This window comes from Gadus macrocephalus, chromosome 8 (genome assembly GCF_031168955.1).
Source record: "Gadus macrocephalus chromosome 8, ASM3116895v1".
NCBI classification, from domain to species: Eukaryota; Metazoa; Chordata; class Actinopteri; order Gadiformes; family Gadidae; genus Gadus; species Gadus macrocephalus.
This window is the reverse complement of record NC_082389.1, coordinates 20,207,644-20,226,605: the sequence shown is the minus strand read 5'-3', so window position 1 is coordinate 20,226,605 and position 18,962 is coordinate 20,207,644. Positions and strand designations below refer to the sequence as shown.

The following is an 18,962-nucleotide window of genomic DNA, read 5'->3' as shown; positions in this document are numbered from 1 at the left end:
ATATCCTATTATAGGCTACTGTGTAAAATGCTGTTTAGAATTAACGTTTGTATCAAGAAAGAAAGACCCGTCATCAAAGCCGTTGTCGTTGGACATGGCTAAAACCACCATTGCAAATGCCTTCCTGCATCAGTCAGGTATCGAACGAGTGACGCTATCTAGGATCGATTGCTCTTCCTTGGGTCTCCGGATGTTAACACTGTATTTCATACATAGAACTTTGCAGCCGACCTTGGCATGTTGAATATGGGGACGTTGAAAATGTTTAAGTTGAAGTCTTTAACGTTGAATCATTGACGTTGAATATTTAATTTAGAATTTTTTTTACATTGAAAAATAAAAGTGAAAATGATTTGTTTAAAATTGTAAGAGTTAAATTCAGAGGCAAAAAATCCAGATACGTTATTTCAATGCATAAGTATTCAGTGCATAAAATTCAATGGCTTTTTATTTTCAAAATCCGGTGACAGATTTACTTCCATACCAGGGGTCATAGATTATAGTTGGAAAAGGTGATCTAAGGATGCTTTCTCTCTTCTTTCACTTTTGACAATTGTTTATGATATTGCACAATTTATTTTCAACAAAAATATGAATGTATACATACCAAGTAGATTATGCACAAGCAGTTGGTTAGGCACCAGTGGTTCAGCGTGGTTATAGTTAGAGTAGCGACTGTGCTGGATCTGCCTTAGAGCATCAAAGTTCCCCAGCAGGATGTCACAAAGCCACTGAGCGTTGACACAGGGTATCTTCCACTCCTTGGCCTTCTCATACTTCAGTCCACTGGGGCTGGAGGACAGTGTTTTTCATAGGGACAAGAGCATATTAAAGAAAAGAACCATAATGTACACTGTCCATTAACCTCTTCTTCCCGGGAGTGCCTGTATCTGGGCCCTGACCCCTCATCCAAGGGAAAGACATCGGAAGGGATTTAAGAGAAATCAGTCATTTGACACAATCCTAGAAGATATTAGTCTAGCATAGATGAATTTTTTTACAATTATATGCATTAACAAATATTAGTCTATCATAACCATTGAAACCTAAATGAAACACAATTCCAGAGCAAAACAAACGTACAAGTAGGGAATGTACCGTTAAGCACAGAAACCCGTTACTTAACACGCCGCGGGGCTGAATTATTATTATACTTGTACTGTAGTATCGATAAGCTCCAATGTACCCGGTGCTGCTATCAGTATTTAGGAAGTTTAGGAAAGATGTTTTCTTTTAATTCAGGCTAGATAAATATTGCTAGTTATGTGAGAGGAAAAAAAGAAACATGTGAAATCCTATGTTTTTGCCATTCTCCCCAAAACAATGTATGAATGTTCTACTTTGCTGCGAGCAGGTGTTATTAATTTCGTGCCATCTGAGTAACTTTTCTGAAGTACTTAGACGTCCCGCCCAAGGTGCACCAGCGACCTGGTTTGTGTAAACGTGTGGAGCTCTCTGGGCAGTGGTTGACTGCAGTGTCCGCGAAAAAGTTTAGCTTTTCTCTACGGTGTGTGTGGATGGAGAGCATAACATTCTGGATGAACCATTCTCTAAGCAGACAGACGGACACACATACAGACAGACAGAAATACTTCATGTATGACCAACTGCCCCGTTCAACTTACTCTTTGCAGACGAGGACCGTGTTGCTGCGGCAAAGGTAACCAGTGTATCGGGCTCCAGCCAGGTACGCCATTAGCTTTAGGTCGTCTCTGTCTGTATCCACGAAGCCCGTCAACGATATAATCTAACAGGGCATTAGAGTAGTTAGGTCTCAGAAAAGGGATACAGAACTAATAGTTTTAAAAACTGTTATACACGTCATTATCTTAAGTTTATTTACTTTTTACTTCATTTTTCAAATTAGGTTTTCCCATTTTTCCATAAATGAAAGATTACAATTATTAACACAATGCATGTCATCGAAAAGAGTTCATTGCATAGTACAAATACAACATTTATTTAGTATTCGGCCAAGGATTCAGAAAATCTCATAATAACCATGCAAGCAAAAATCAGTGGCCCAGTCTCTAGAGACCCTCCCCTCAGACTTACATGTTGAGAGCAGGGTTTAGCTCCTGGAGGAAAGGCGAATGGAAGGTGCAATGTTCTGTGAGGGGGAACCATCCTCTTCTTCTTCAGAATGGTGTTGAGCCAGTGGGCTGTCACACAGCGCTTCCCCTCTCTTAGTGCCTGGCATTGATGGGGTAGTGTGTGTCATTAACCGTCAACCACTCAACACATACAAGTATCAATAGAAAATTAGCCATTTTAGAAGTTCAAATGTCCAAGAACTTACCTGGACATACATGCTGCTCACTTGGCTTTCACAGAGCAGATGTGTGCTACGACTATTAAGAGAAGAGTCAACGGTCCCCCCACAAGCCTGGATAACCTAGGAAATTTTTTTTTTGGATTATATATTTTTTTAGAGCCAATGCAATCTATTCCTTCATGTTGCTCCATCTGTTTTTGAACCTCTACTGCTTCAAGCGTAACCAAACTACCAGACAACCACTGCAAAGATCTATTTTATAGCCGGAAGACCCTTTCTCACATGCTTGTCCTAGATTTCGTGCTTTGGGTCATTTGTGAATCGATACATATATCACATGCTAGTAACAATTCCGGATCACTGCTGGTACCTCCGTGTTATGAAATAATGCAGAAACTTAGCCAGGAGAAGTCCATCCAACATAACACTTTCACATAGAGCGATGGCTATACGTGAACCGATCAGAAGACTCCGCTGAGGATGTATTTGAATCACAACTGTTTATCCTAACGTGGCAAACCTTTTGCGATAATGGGACCTGGACAGATTCTGAAATAAGGGAGCTCCTTTCAATACGCAGCTGACATCTTTAAGTGTTGCATTACCACCATCTGCTGGACTGTCCCTTGGCTCATCTATTCCGGCATTGTTATTTCATGTGTGAAAGGGTGCAAGACTCAAATGTTCTTAAAAAGATATGCGTATGAATACTGAACATCACTAGCAGCCCCGGAAAGGTTATCCCAGTGATAACCTTGGAACAATATGGGGAAGGGGCTATTATATTGGCAGAATACTGAATATTTCTAAAAACATTTCTAAAATTACACACATACCCTCTTCCATGTTGCAAGAAGCTGTTTGTCAGCCATCTGTTCAGGATAGTCGGCAATCGCAAACACACAACCTAGAAGGAAGCCATCCTCTGGAACTGAAAGTAAAGAGCAGGAATAGTAAGGCACCAGCTACAACACAGACTCATTCTTACAGTTTTCAGCCATTATTAGGATACATTTGTAATAGCTTAGCATGGTCTGTGTTAAACTAGAGTTGTATTAGAGTTTTACTCACTCTCTTGGCCTGGCTCATGTCCAAACAACTGGGATATCTGCGGTGGCTGCTGCTGAGGCGGCAACGATGTTTGGAGTGGCTGTTGTTGTGAATGTTGCTGCTGCTGCTGGTTGTGCTGTTGGTTCTGGTGCTGCAGAGCTTGTTGATTCTGCAGATGTTGATGCTGTTGAATTTGCTGTATGTGATGCTGCTGCTGCTGCATTTGCTGTTGCTGTAGGAAGTGCTGCTGCTGCTGCTGCAGTTGTTGCTGGTGCAACTGTTTCTGCTGTTGGTTCTGCTGCTGCTGCTGCTGCTGCTGTAGCATCTGCATACGTTGCTGCTGCTGAAATTGCTGAAGTTGTTGCTGCAGCGCTTGTTGCTGCTGCAGCTGCTGAAGTCCAGGCCGCATCAACTGCTGAGGACGCAGGTGCTGCTGGGAGAAGGCATGCTGCTGCTGTTGTTGTTGTTGCTGCTGTTGTTGCTGCTGCTGCTGTTGCTGTTGCTGCTGCTGCTGTTGCTGCTGCTGCTGCTGTTGCTGCTGTTGCTGCTGTTGCTGCTGCTGTTGAGTAAATAACTGTTGTTGATGGATCTGCTGTGACTGTTGCAGAAACGGTTGTTGCTGTTGGGGCAATTGTGAAAACCCTTGCTGCACAACCTGTGGAAGTTGAGGCTGGTGCGGTTGATGATGTGGAAGCTGCATCATCTGGTGTTGCTGCTTCAGGTGTAACATAGGATTCTGCTGTTGCTGTGGCAACTGTTGATGGTGCTGTTGCTGCGCGACATGATGTGATTGCTGCTGCTGTAACAACTGTTGTTGCAGCTCAGCTGTCAGAGGCGCACTAGGCACCTTTGATTGGTGGAAAAGTAGAGAATTGTTGCTGTTGGGGGTGGAACCCTGGCTCCGATTGGTTTGCTGGTCTGATGGCTTTGCCTGAGCACCAGTCAGATTCTGAATGAAAAAAAATAGAAAGCAGAAAATGCAGTACAGCCAATATATTCAGCTTTCAGAAAAAAAACATTAATAGCAGGAACCAGAAGTTATTTAGACCTGCTGCTAGTTAGTTCGAAGGCTAGTTTTGCTTTAGTTAAAACCCAGCTGGTATCAGTCAAAATTGAGTTCAAAGGTAGACCTCAACCAGCATCTGTTATATCATCCCCATGAAGTTGATTTGTATAAATAACAATACGGCACCATCAAGAACAGCACCTAATAATAGTGCTGCCGCGTTTAGTTGACGTAAACGACCATGAAAATTAGTCAACGGCAATTTTTTTTTAAACTATTGACCACTTATTTATTTTTGTTTTCCCGCCTCAAACGGCTCACTGTTGTTCAGTGGCCTCCATCCACCGGGGAATCTGAGTCCAGATTCAACCGCGACATGGAGGAGAAAGGGATTGTTGCCGTTTGCGGACTGGACTCCCGCCGGGGCTCCAGCAGCGGTGCCCCGGCTGCGAGGCTGCAGAGCCCCAGGGATGTTACATTGATTAAAAATAAATGTAACATCCAACAACAATGCTAAGTAGGTTTGAAGAGGCCTTGTAACATATTATAGCTGTCTGTGTGATGTCTAGTCTCTTTACTTGGCCCAAACCAACATTGTCGATGCCCAACGACATCATTCACTGAATAACAAAAAAGCAATTAATTGAGGGTGGGGAAACCGAAACACATTTAAACAGTGTTTTCAAGTAATTTATATGAAAATAAGGAAACGGCGGGAGTCTGCATGGATCTGTAAAGATTGCAAGTTGGCTAAATTTGCGCCAACTCAGCTGTTTGAGATTGATGGTCCTACTCGTCCCTTTTTCCCGTTAGACCGATATTTAGAATTATATTATAATATATAACTTATATATCACGAGGGGAACATAAAAATAGACTGATGTGTAATCGACGCAATGGCATTAAAGAATCTGGACGATTATAATCAAATCAGCTTTGCTAGGTTAATGCAGCTCACAGAGCTAGCTTATCTTGTTTTGGATGCAATATATTTGCGTGATTGCACAAGGACATAAATTAACACAACTTTAAGTCAAGAACTGTCTAATGTTCATTGCAGATTATTCTTGTTGAACAGAGATACCTGATATTCTCAACACGTTACCATCCCCAGTCACTTCCAGCAGTTAACCATGCTAGAACCACAGTTGGCCTTCTGCTTCCGACTTCGGATTAGAACGTGAATATTTCCTTCATAAACATCCATTACTTTAAACATCGGTTATCATGTAATGTTACTGTTGGATATAGCCTCTGAATCTATCGCTCCGGTCACAATTTTTATGAAATTATTTAATCACGAATCACTGAAGAATCTGAGTCACCCTGTAAATTCGGACTCGGGGGGCTTATAATAATGTCATGTAATATACATTATACAACGGGGGGCCTAAATCCAGCGATCTGATTTGTTCCTAACTGTTGTATAATGAGCGTATACATAACTGCTATGACGCCCGATCATTTTGTGAAAGTTTGCATATCACTCGGCGCCTGGAAGTAGAAACAGTTACAAAGTAAAACATATGTTGGATGATGGAGAGGGTGTAAATGTTGTTACTCCGGGAGTGAGCAATGCGATGGAGAGACTAACGAAAGCTTAGGCACACGGCGAGTGAACTGCTCCATAGGATAAATTGCCGGCGAACCGCTCTAGCCGAGCCTTCTCTCGGAGGGACGCTAAAGTGTGTTGCATAGCGACCGTCGTGCATTTTGAAGGCAGCCAGGAGGGACTACTTTTTTGTATTCTTTAAAGGTCCCATGACATGAAAATCTCACTTTATGAGGTTTTCTAACATAAATATGAGTTCCCCTAGCCTGCCTATGGTCCCCCAATGGCTAAAACTTGCGTTTGGTGTAAAACGAGCACTAGCTGTAGCTAGCATGAACTGCGACATGCCGCCGGTTGCCGCGAGGCACCATCGCCCGGCAGCGGGCAGCCGGCAGCAGGCAGCGCCCGGTTCAGTCGACTTCAGGTTGATGTGAAAGTGGAAGAACCAGAGACGTCGCAGAACCCGACAAAGTCGTTTGTGATTCATAATATCGTCTGGAGGCGCACACAGCTTTTGGCCGTGATAATATGTATTAAATTATATAGATTTCTATGTATTATATGATATTATTTAGATATAGAGCTCCAGGACTGTAACGCAAGTGTTGTACACTTCCTTATTATTTGGATAACCGTTCTGCTTTTGGCGTTATGGCGCATAACACGTCGGACTCTCGTCTCTGGTATTTCTACAACGAGACTCGTATTGGGGGTTATCTCAGCCATGGTTGAGAAGGAATTGGGGGAAAGGAACTTTGGCTTTGACTGGCTGAAGTACATGAACTGCGTCATGCCGCCGGTTGCCGCGAGGCACCATCGCCCGGCAGCGGGCAGGCGGCAGCAGGCAGCGTGCGGTTCAGTCGACTTCAGGTTGATGTGAAAGTGGAAGAACCAGAGACGTCGCAGAACCCGACAAAGTCGTTTGTGATTCATTATATCGTCTGGAGGCGCACACAGCTTTTGGCCGTGATAATATGTATTAAATTATATCGATTTCTATGTATTCAGGGTATCTGCAGGTTTCAGCAAGTCAAATTTAAGACTTTTTAAGACCTTTTTAATACCACCTTGAATGAAATTTAAGACCTTAAACCCGCGATGGCGGGGGGGATCCCGCTGTATTACAACCCAAGCATAGCATGTGTGTCACTCAATGAGACTCATTCAATTTTACTTTCTGTCTGTTTATTGAACATAAAGTGATACTCCAGGGCTCCGGACTAACTTTTTCCTTGGGTGCACTGGTGCGCCTAAATTTTTAATTTGGGTGCACCAGCACGTATTTATGGTGCACCCAAGTTGTAAGTTGTTGAGAGGGGGGTGACAGCGTCTGGGCCCCCGGGCAGCTGCACCGGTTGCACCGTCGATATTTACGCCACTTCACTTATTAATAATATTTTCACCATTAAATAAATGCCTTCAGTAAGACCTGGGGGGTATACCACGAACCTCGTTGAACATACCCAGGCTTTCTTGGGAAAACCTGGCTCGACAGAGCCGCAACTCGCAATCACAGTTAAATGGTACCACGACGCTCACTTTAGATTCAATTAGTTGAACCAGGTTTTCCGCTTTAGGTTCAATGCGCGTTCACATAAAAGGGGCGTTTCTCGCGTCATTTGAATCACCCTTATGCAAAATAAATCGCGCAAAAGCGTTGTATTTCATCCAAGGCGAGCAATGTATTATTATGAACTCCTACGAGGAATTCAAAGTTCAAATCACAGCCAAGGGGAACACGGTTGCCCATAATATGGCTAGGGTGGCGTGCTGGCAAAAATAGCCAACCGTGTTAATTCGTAAGTGAAAAGATTCTGCATATTGTCTACAAAATATTATGTATCATCATCCCTTTTACCCCCATATATGTGGGGCCCCATGAATTGCGAGCCCAAGTACCGGGAATGCACTCGATCTCCGACCCAATATCGGACGTGCACGTCAAGTTGCTTGCTTTTAGTGGCGTGGTTCAACGTCTCAAATATCAAAACAAAATCAGCCTTGTTGACGCTGCAGATTCGCACGTTTCGGATGAAAGGCGCTGGTCCGAAGCGAGTTATATACGCCGTTTTGTCCCTTCCAGCAGTAAAGGTGCTCGCGATTTGAGAGTCAGGGAACATCAAACCGAAGAGATCTCCTAGCCCCTCATTCGAGTTGTATGACTGGTGCTTGACCACTGTGTTTAGAATCCACAACACCTCCGCTTTCAGTGTTGGTGTCGCACCAAATGCTACCCTCAGGTCAGTGCTAGCAGCGCGGACCGTCTGCGGCGGTGGCGCCGGGGCAGAGATGCAAAACGTAGAAATGGCTGGGGTCTGTGTGTGGTTCCTGGCAGAGGTTTTATGTTTTTGGCTCTGCATATGGCTGACGACAGCCTTAATCCCCATGGTGCCGAGCTTGAATGTAGGCTACTTTTGCACGGAATGCATCTGGCCTGTTCTGGGTTGGCAACGGACGCTAGCCAACCTTGGAAACGGACGTCTTCCAGCCAACTGACGTTGAACTTGCATTTACCCATTGTTGCAGACTAGCTAGCAAGCGCGCAGACATCCGTTTATATATGCAGCTAGCAAGAAAGTAGCCCCTCGTACATCTCCTTCCCGAAAAGTCCCGCGAGAAAAATAAAAATTTAATTACCCTGCCCCGACAAATTTAAGACCTCCGAGTTATAAATTTAAGACCAGCATATGACATTTTAGACGAATTTAAGACTTTTTAAGGCCTTAAATTTAGAAAAATGAATTTAAGACTTTTTAAGACTTTTAAGACCTCCGCGGACACCCTGGTATTATATGATATTATTTAGATATAGAGCTCCAGGACTGTAACGCAAGTGTTGTACACTTCCTTGTTATTTGGATAACCGTTCTGTCGGACTCTCGTCTCTGGTATTTCTACAACGAGACTCGTATTGGGGGTCATCTCAGCCAAGGTTGAGAATGAATTGGGGGGAAGGAACTTTGGCTTTGACTCCCTCAAGAACATGAACCACGACATGGAGGAGAAAGGGATTGTTGGCGGCGAATGTCTCCAGCTTGAGACCCGCTGAGGGACCACCGCCGGAGACGGAGGTGCCTAAGCGCTGCCCGGCAACGATCCCTTTCTCCTCCTTGTCGCGGTTCAGTCTACTTCACATTGATGAGGACGTTGAAGAACCAGGAACGTCGGAGAACCCAACGCGGTCGTTTGAGATTCATAATATCAGCTCACACAACTTTTGGCCGTTATAATATATATTATATGATATAGATATCTATGTAGGCTATATAATAATATTTAGATATAGAGCTCCAGGACTCCCGTGTGTTCTAGAATATTTACAGAACACGGCTAAATGCGCCTCGCCATTGCGATACATCCACTGTAAACAGAGCGCATGGTACCGTGGCTGCAAGCTGCTCAGGGCCACACACTGAGCTCATTATACCACTGTGAAGGGGGTCGCCGGCCCTCCGCAGCGCATCGGGGCCGGACAACGCCCCTTAACAGTGGTATAATGAGCACATACCACAGCCTGTCGTGATCTATTGCTTAATTATATGACAGGGGTCGGCAACTGGCGACCCGCGGGCCATATTTGGCCCGCCAAATTATTCAGAAGTTATATATATTTTTTTATATTGGATATATATATATATATATATATATATATATATATATATATATATATATATAATGTTAGCTTAAATGTAAAGGCACGGATACAGTGAACTTTTTTTCTTTCACAACCGTTTTAAATGTATCAAATCCTGCTACTACTCCTGGAAGGTTAGAGACAAACCGGTCACGCGTGACTGTGACGAGTGTGTCACGGTCATTGGAAAGTTATGCAATAGTTATTGGAAACTATGCAATATTAAATTAAACGGAACCCCCTCTATAGGCCTATATACAACAACCATGGCGACCAGACATTAGGCCTACGTATTTTTGTGTGATACTGCATGTAGAGAAAAGGCAGGAGCTGTTGACAAAAGTCCACAAAAGATTTAAGACGCCAAGCTCCGAGACTTTGCTGTTTAACGCAAGTCGAGTCTCTGGTGAGGCTATTTCGCATATTGCTCTTCTAATGGTGAGTAGGTTAGGAACGGAGTTTTGTGCGTGTGCGCAGTCAATCAGTGGTGTGTGTGTGTGTGTGTGTGTCTCTGATGAGGCTATTTCGCATATAGCTCTTCTAATGGTGAGTAGGTTAGGAACGGAGTTTTGTGCGTGTGCGCAGTCAATCAGTGGTGTGTGTGTGTGTGTGTGTGTGTGTGTGTGTGTGTGTGTGTGTGGCAGTCAGCACCCGCCGTGGTGTGTGTGTGTGTGTGTGTTGTGTGAAGTGTTTTAAGAGTCACGGCGTCTAGACCTCTTTAGAATAATTAGCATATTGCCGAATGTTTTTATTTTTTTTTATGAATGAAGACACCCTCATGCAAGAATTTAGTTTAAATTAATATCTACAATATTAATATTTGATATGAAAAACCAATGGGGCAAAAATGCTAAACTCAACCACTCCAAACCTGAACAGCTTATACATTTCTAATTAAATAGGTATATGTAGACCGGAAGTAAGGAGGTCCACATAAAGTTATGTCAACTCTTGACATTATTGGCCTAAAATGTGGTATACCCATCAAGGAACTACCCATTAGGTAGGGCTGTGCAATTAATCGAATTTCGACTTATAGCAGACTTTAACTAAGAGTTCATTAAGGCAGAACTGCCAAGTACATCTTGTGTATGTATTTCACCCTATTCAGAATGTTGTGGCAGTGCACTTAAACAAGAAGAAAGTTAATTTTGGATACTTATACGTGTTTTGTGTGATATTTGATTGTCTTAATATATATATTTTATTCATGGCATGTTTTATAAAAAGCGAGTATTTAGCACAAGTAGAAATATTGTTACCTGGCTGCTTGCGCTCATCTCTGAAACCTGATCTTGTTAACAGGCTGGTATTTCTGGCAAAAAACCTTCAAGTAACCCCACAGATGAGCTACACACAGGAGCACACACACAGGAGCGCACACGCACAGATAATTGTTTCTATGTCATAATTGATTGTGTAAATATATGTATTTTATTCATGAAATGTTTTATAAAAATCAAATGTTATATTCAGAATGTTGTGGCAGTGCACTTAAACAAGAAGAAAGTTAATTTTGGATACTTATACGTGTTTCTGTGATATTTGATTGTCTTAATATATATATTGTATTCATGAAATGTTTTATAAAAATCAAATGTTAGATTCAGAATGTTGTGGCAGACAGTACACTTACACACAAAAAAGGTTTTATTTTGGATACTTATACGTGTTTCTATGTCATAATTGATTGTGTCAATAAATGCATGTTTTCAAACTCAAAAATAATCGTTTGAATAATCGTGATATCAATATTGACCAAAATAATCGTGATTATGATTTTTCCCATAATCGAGCAGCCCTACCATTAGGTCATATGTTTCAATAGCTAACTCAATTCTTTTTTACAATGGAAGTCCAAGCGGAAAATACACCGACTTCAACCATTCAGCCTTGGCGACAGAGCCTTCTCCAGGGCAGCTCCCAGGCTCTGGAACACCCTCCCCTAACATGTCCGTGACTCCGAGTCCCTCACCATCTTCCAGTCCAACCTCAAGACCCATCTCTTCTTCGCCTACCCCTAGATCACCCACCAACCCAAGCCCCATCAACTTTACATTTCCTTTTGTTTGTTTATTATTGTGCTCCTATGTAAAGCGCTTGGAGTGTGAGAAAAGTGCTATATGAATTTATTATTATTATTCCGAGGGTGAAAACCTCAGGGTTGTCAAAGTTGGTACACGTATAGAAACAGCACTTAAGCAGGTCTCTAAAAGTAAAGGGACCCATTTGGCGGCAGGGGGCGGCATAACTCTGTGGCATTATGAATGTCAGCATGCTGACGGAATCTTGCGCACAAGACGAGTTGGCTATCTACTAAGCGCATTCTCTTTCTTCATTTTTCGGTCAATCACTTAAGGCATATTAATGGCATTTTACCATATCTACCAAGCTCACCATACCTTCACATATGAAAGACTTCTCCTTCTCAGAATGTAGTTGAATCTGCCCTTGGGATAATTAATGCCTTGACCTCAACAAGACATACTGCAAGAAATTCAATGATGTTTACTATGATTTAATCGTCAAGCCATGGCCACCATGCTCAGCATATTGTAGGAACCAGACATCTTTCCTTGCAACTATATTCATTATTAGGTATTCACAGTATCTTTGGATACCTATTGTTATTGTAGGTTTTGGGTATTATTCTGTTTTGGTAACATTTATATATTTTATATTTGTAGTAGGGATGGGCGTGAGGAATCGATTACTCGAGTAATCCTCGTTACAAATGAACTCGGTTGGTGGACAGGCAAACTCAAGTTTGCATATACACACAAACAACGTTTTCTGAAGCAAATGTATCAATTTTCTGTGCGGCGCCACTAACGCATGCCGTGGGCACAAAGCAAATGAAAAGTAAAACATTTCTGTGTGGCGCTTGACGTGCCGTGTGCAGGCACGCCAGACTTCAAAAAGTTAAGAGATGGCGGTTAAAGCAAAGCGCAGCGAAGAACTGAAATACTTTAAAGAAATAGGAGATCATAAGGGGAAATGTAAAATATGCCAAGCGAAATCGAGCTACCAGAGTACAAGTACTATGCGGCAACATATACTCCTGAAACACAACGGTGAGTTCGGGAAAGCAGACCCGCAGCAACCAAGTGTGTCGGCTATTTTCACCGCCGCAAGACGCAGCTTTAATCCCGGATAGAGAAGATCACAACGCTGAGTATTTCCATAGTCCATTTGCTGCCGTTTTATTTGCAGCTTTAACTTATTTGCAATGGTTAGGCTACTTGTTTCGTTTTTGTTTTTTTTAAACCGTTACAGGCCTTGGTTCGACGTGATTTAAATTGTGAGGCGCATATTTATTTTTGTAAGGAAAATGTTTTTTGAACGTTTGCAAAAATAAATAACGAATACCGTATTTTCCGGACTATAAGTCGCGGTTTTTTTGTAGTTTGGCTTGCCCTGCGACTTATATTTCGAAGCGACTTATATGCCAAAATTGTGCGTACATAATCCTCGGCCGCAAGAGGGCACCGTCATTCATTAGGCCTACAACTGAACGCTGCAAGCCTACTGCACCACCGAATAAATTATATTCTCGTCCTCAATGTCCTCCGGTTCAACCAAAGCTACCCCAGCCTTAGCTGCAATTTTGTGCAACATAGCTGTCACACATATCACAGCGCATGACTTGGCCGGCGAAAACTGGAGCCCTCCGCTGGACTTGTGAAGGCATCTGACCGCGGCGCATACGCGTCCGGTGGAATCCCGGTGTCACTGAATTCGGTATACTCTCAGAACTACGAGGGGCCGACACACCTATATTGCTATTGCAATTTCATTCAGTCTCTCCAGACTAAACGTTCTTGTTTAAATGTTTAAAAATAAATGCGACTTATACACCGATGCGACGTATATATGTTTTTTTCCTCGTCATGGAGCATTTTTTGACTGATGCGACTTATACTCGGGAGCGACGTATAGTCCGGAAAATACGGTACTCTGATAACTCTGACTAGTTTTGATGGAGAATAAGCATTACATGTTTGGTTGGTAATATTGCCATTCATCATTAGGCCTATTCCTGCTGCAGATGCGTTGCATTCTAAAAATAGATTTGATTAAACGAGTACTCGATTGAACCTCGAGGAATTCCTTCGATCACTCGAGTTTGGAATTTACTACTCGTGCCCATCCCTAATTTGTAGTTTAGTTTCTTTGCCGTTTCAAAGATGTCATCAGGTATCGGCAATATTGGATTGGGTGAAGACATTTTACAGCCCAAGTGAGACCAAAATAACTTTCAAAATGACATACAAACAATGCTCACATGTTCAAAAGGTAAAGGGCATCAACCAAACGCTGACAACACAACACAACAGCAGTAGTTGAGGTTGTTAATTATTACTTACATGGGGGGCTGTCATGGGTCGGCTGGCTTGCTGCATATCAGAGTTGTTGGTGATATTCCGTAGGGTTCTTGCTGCCGGACTCCATTCTGGGACCGCCTCTGAACCTGAAACTACCCCTTAAAGCCATGAAGAGATAGAAAAAAAAAAAGTTAGATCAATATTTTGCCAATAAACATATATACACTGTGTGCACAATTATTAGGCAAGTTGTATTTTTGAGGATTCATTTTATTATTGAACAACAACAGTGTTCTCGGTCAATCCAAAATGTTCATTAACCTAAACCTGAATTTTTAAGAAAGTAAAAGTGAGGATTTGTCTTTCTTAAGAGAATATTTATATATGTGCACAATTATTAGGCAACTATCAGTGTGCAGAATTATCAGGTAACTAAATGAAAAAACTAACATTTTCCCCTCACTTGTTTTTTTTCATCTGTTGTGAGAATAAAACTTGAAATTTACAAATAAACATTTCTGACGTGTCAAAAAAAAGAATATGTGACCAATATCGCCACCTTTCTTTTCAATAACTGTCACAAGCCTTCCATTCATGGATTTTGTCCGTTTCTTGATCTGTTGACGATCAACTTTTAGTGCAGCAGCAACCACAGCCTCCCAGACACTGTTCAGAGAGGTGTACCGTTTTCCTTCACTTTAAATCTTCCGTTTAAGCAGGGCCCACAGGTACTCAATAGGGTTTAGGTCAGGTGAGGAAGGGGGCCATGTCATTATTTTTTAATCCTTAAGGCCTTTACAGGCTAGCCTTGCAGTGGAGTACTTTGATGCATGCAATGGAGCATTGTCCTGCATAAAAATCATGGTTTTCTTGAAAGATTTTTCCTGTACCACTGCTTGAAGAAAGTGTCTTCTAAAAACTGGCTGTAGGTTTGGGAGTTGATTTTGAGGCCATCTTCAATCCGAAAAGGTCCAACTAGCTCATCTTTAATAATACCAGCCAATACCAGTACCCCACTTCCACCTTGCAGGCGTCCGAGTCGAAGTGGAACTCCGTGTCCGTTTCTGATCCAGCCACAGGCCCATCCATCTGGTCCATCAAGAGTCACTCTCATCTCATCATTCCATAAAACCTTTGAAAAATCTGTCTTCAGATATTTTTTTGGCCCAGTCCTGACGTTTCAACCTGTGTGTTTTGTTCAATGGTGGTCGGGTTTCAGCCTTCCTTACCTTGGCCATGTCTCTAAGCACTGAAGACCTTGTACTTCTGGGCACTCCGGGTAGGTTGCAGTTTTGGAATATGGCAGCACTTGAGGATAATGGGTTTCCTGGTACCTTCACGTTAGATTTTTCTCAAATCTTTGGCAGTTCATTTGCGTCTTTTCTTCTCAATACGTTTCTTGCGACCCTGTTGGCTATTTGCAACAAAACGCTTGATGGTTCTGTGGTCACGCCCCAATATCTTAGCAATTACTTTGCTGCATCCCTCTGAAAGAATTTAATTTTTTTGACTTTTCAGAGTCCGTTAAATCTCTTTTTTAGCCCATTTTGCCTGAGGAAGAGAAGCTGTCTAATAATTATGCACACCTTGATATAGAGTGTTGATCTCCTTAGGCCACACCCTCACACATTACGCAAATACACATCACCTGGTATGCTTAAATCCAATAAGCATTCAGGTTTATACAGCTTGATGTTGGAAAATATGCTTACAAATTATGATAAGGCCAAAATATCACTTGCCATGTAAGCACCACTCTATAACAACCCAAGCAAATCTTAAATTCCAGGTAGAACAGACTCAGCTTCTACTGGACCACAGAAACTCTCAAAATATATAAGGGCAAAGTACTAAAATGTATGAGAATTTTGCCGCCCATTTCTAAAAGGTTTATGCTGGAAAGAATCATAAACCAGATAAAGTGTGTCTTGAGGTCACATTTTTTCCATTTACTTTAGCAAGTTATTCTCAAATTGTGTTCACTACCTTAGAAACATTACAGAAACATGTTACATTCTACGTAAACCATGAACGCAGTTCTCCTCAAAAATATATTTACAGTATATATTTCTGAATCCGTGGTGGAAACAGGTGAGTTGCAAGTAACTTGTCGTGTCCAGCAATCTCAAGCTCGACGCGAGAGGCACAAAATGTGTCCAAGTTACCGTGGGTCTAGCAGCCTTAACTGGTAGTACCTATCCAGAATCATTCCTCTTCTTGCCCTGCCTTATAGCCATTCATTCGGCTTTCTTAGGTTTCGGTTTAAATCTCTAGAGCCAACGCAGATGTCTCAAAGGGTTCCCCGCTTAAGATCTCGATGGATCAATCAAGTCATGTTCTTGACTTGTGCCGATTAACATCTTCATGCTTTAGAGCCGTCAATCTTCCTCTATAATCCCATTCCTTATTATTTTTAATATTCAAATTCTTTATAATATCTACTATGTACATAAACACTGTATACATAGGTTTATGCATTGCCAAATCCACTATCAGCATGTTTTTAAATGTTCTGTCCACTAGAGGACATTCTACCAATAAACGTTTTCCTTGCAGAGTCAATAATATAAGGCACTAAATGATATTACATTAACGGTGCATCTCGGTGGCGTCAATATCATTTTTGATTCGTGAAAATACATTGAAACCTATAATAATGTAACATTTATTGTAACAACAATGTAACAATAACATTTATTGATAATTATCAATACACACTTAAAGAAATCAGAAACCCCGATAAAAGCCGAACCCGGGCCACATACAGACCTTGCTGTGTAGATTGACTGAGTGGAGCAGCGGCAGAAGATCCATCCACTGCAGTGGCGTTCTCAGGCACAGAAGGAGCAGTGGTTCCCAGGCTGACGAGCCCTTGGCCTGAGGGGGGGGCCGGGTCTTTGTTCCCAGCTGGCGCTCCGCGTCTTCTGGTTGCGTTGGTGGCCGCGATCGCCGAAGGAGCGACCACTTGTGTCCAGTTGAGGTTGCGCCCCTCCTTTTCCGCGGGGGAGTCGTCGTCCGAGTCGTCGAACATGCGCTCACTCCCGCGCTCCGGCTTACGTGATGAAGCGAAAGTGATGGAGGAAAGCTTTTTGGGGCCTGGTCGTCGGCGGGGGCTGTCGGGAGAATCAGCACAGGACGAGGCAGTGCTGGAAGGGCGTGAGGGCCGCGGGCTGTTGCTTCCATCAGAACGGGACCGCTGGTCGTATGACTCATCACTCTCCCCTTCATCCTCAAGCTCCATATAGGTGAGGCGGGGGTGATAGAATAATTCATCCTTTCTGGTGTTGCCTTTAGAAATTAAACAAAGCGACATATTTATCTTCTTGGTGTAACCAAAGTTAACAAAATACATTATTATAATTCATCATTTGAAATTACCTTTAACAGAATCGATGATCCAGTCTGGGGTAACAATCTTAATGTAAGGATGCTTCAGAGCACACTCAAATTTGGGCTGGAAGTAACAACAACAAAACACAACAACAAAACATTGTTAATGTCAGACAGAACTGGTTCCAAAATAAGTCGATGCCGGGAAACCGCTGAATTCTGTGGCGGCTTAGGAGTGTGCATAAAATGTAATTATAAAAGTCTAATAGTCTAATGACCCGTTTCCTTTCATAAATAGTCCTCCATAAGTACTTTCACATAAAATACCATTGTCTGACTTTAAATAAAGCTTTGCATGCTCCTTCAAAAGACAAACTTGCAGAAACATCTTCATGTTACAGATAAATATAGTGCCATGTTTCATAAAAATAAAAACACTTTCAGTGCAAAGCTGTATGCAGTTTAGGGATGTTAATGATTCATCGTCGATGAACAATTTATTGCATGTAGAGTATGATTGATCAAACTTACAAACACAAGGCTTTGTCAATGAAATTATTTTAATAAATGTTATCTGCCTGAAAACAAACTACAACAGCCATTATGGTTTAAAACTACGGAGCAAGGGAGGGGACGTAGACTTTACTTATCTATAATCATGGGGCTGATGGTTTTAGTTTTATTGTGAGCTATGGCGCCAAAGAGGTCCTTAAAGGAGCATTTCACCGGTGGAGGCATGAACATGTATTGAAATTGGATCCTATATGTAGTAAAGTATGTAATAAAATAAAATCTAATTTGGTGCCGTCTTGACCGAGAAAAGGCTGAAAGAGACTTTTTGGCGCTTGTGGATTGAAGACAACAACTCCCACCATGCACCACGATGCACAGCTTCGCTGGCCAATTCCGCTGATCTAGATCTCCGCCTATCGAACACCTCGCTGTTCCATCTACCAAGCTGATACCGCAAGACTGCTTGTAAATCATTTCACACAACATTTCTAGTGAAGAGTATTAGTTGGTGAAAACGATCCGATTTCGTTTTATGCAGTTCAGGGGTATCTCCGTAAAGACAAGTCATTTCGAAACCGCATCGAGCTGTAGAAACTGTAGAAAATATTCGAGCTGTAGAAAATATTCAAGGCGCTGGTTCTCCACAGAAAAAAGTGGAGCGCATCAAGCCTGCGCGCTGTGTACAAACATTCAGTCACGAGGAGATTCAACCTTTTAATTGAGCAGAAATACTTTTTAATGTACAGTTAGTAATTACATTGATCAAGGGGCTTTATTTAAAGCTACAAAAATAATAAAAATAAAATATTCAATAAAAAATTCAACGCAACTCTGACATCTCCCAGCTGGTGGGGGGCTAATGCCATCAAGCGTTTCAGACGTCCACACGAATCCTAACACGAAACCGCATGGGTCCGGATAGATTTGAAACCACCTCCGAGGGTGGTTTCAGAAATGTGCGGTTTCGGGCACCGGATTTGCCGGCTCCGTCTGGACGGTCGGCCGAACGGACAAGACTTATGCGGTTTCACCAAAAAATCGGCTTCGTGTGGAGGGGGGCTTGGAAGGACTTAAGCCACTATCTGCCAATGGATCGTGGATGCCTGGGCTAATATATCAGTCTCAACTGTGGTCCAAGCTTTCACGAAGGCAGGAATAATCACTGAACTGCCAGGCAACAGCACTGACTAATGATGAGAGGGAGCCGGGCATGTTGGATGCCGTACTCGCCCAACTGTTAAATTCGGACACTGAAGAAGAAGAATTCGAGGGATTCG

At 42.4% G+C, this 18,962-nt stretch overlaps 1 protein-coding gene across 1 annotated transcript in view; it reads right to left on the bottom strand.

Moving 5' to 3' along the window:
* Positions 1–18,962, bottom strand: part of paxip1 (PAX interacting (with transcription-activation domain) protein 1) — a 44,793-nt gene that overhangs the window by 10,353 nt on the left and 15,478 nt on the right. Inside the window, exons 6-14 of the mRNA XM_060059838.1 lie at positions 17,221–17,296; positions 16,612–17,130; positions 13,885–14,000; positions 3,347–4,274; positions 3,112–3,206; positions 2,300–2,395; positions 2,056–2,193; positions 1,626–1,747; positions 608–792 (exon numbers count right to left, since the gene is read on the bottom strand). Of these exons, the coding sequence (XP_059915821.1) occupies positions 608–792; positions 1,626–1,747; positions 2,056–2,193; positions 2,300–2,395; positions 3,112–3,206; positions 3,347–4,274; positions 13,885–14,000; positions 16,612–17,130; positions 17,221–17,296 (2,275 nt within the window). The remainder of the gene's footprint in view (positions 1–607; positions 793–1,625; positions 1,748–2,055; positions 2,194–2,299; positions 2,396–3,111; positions 3,207–3,346; positions 4,275–13,884; positions 14,001–16,611; positions 17,131–17,220; positions 17,297–18,962) is intronic.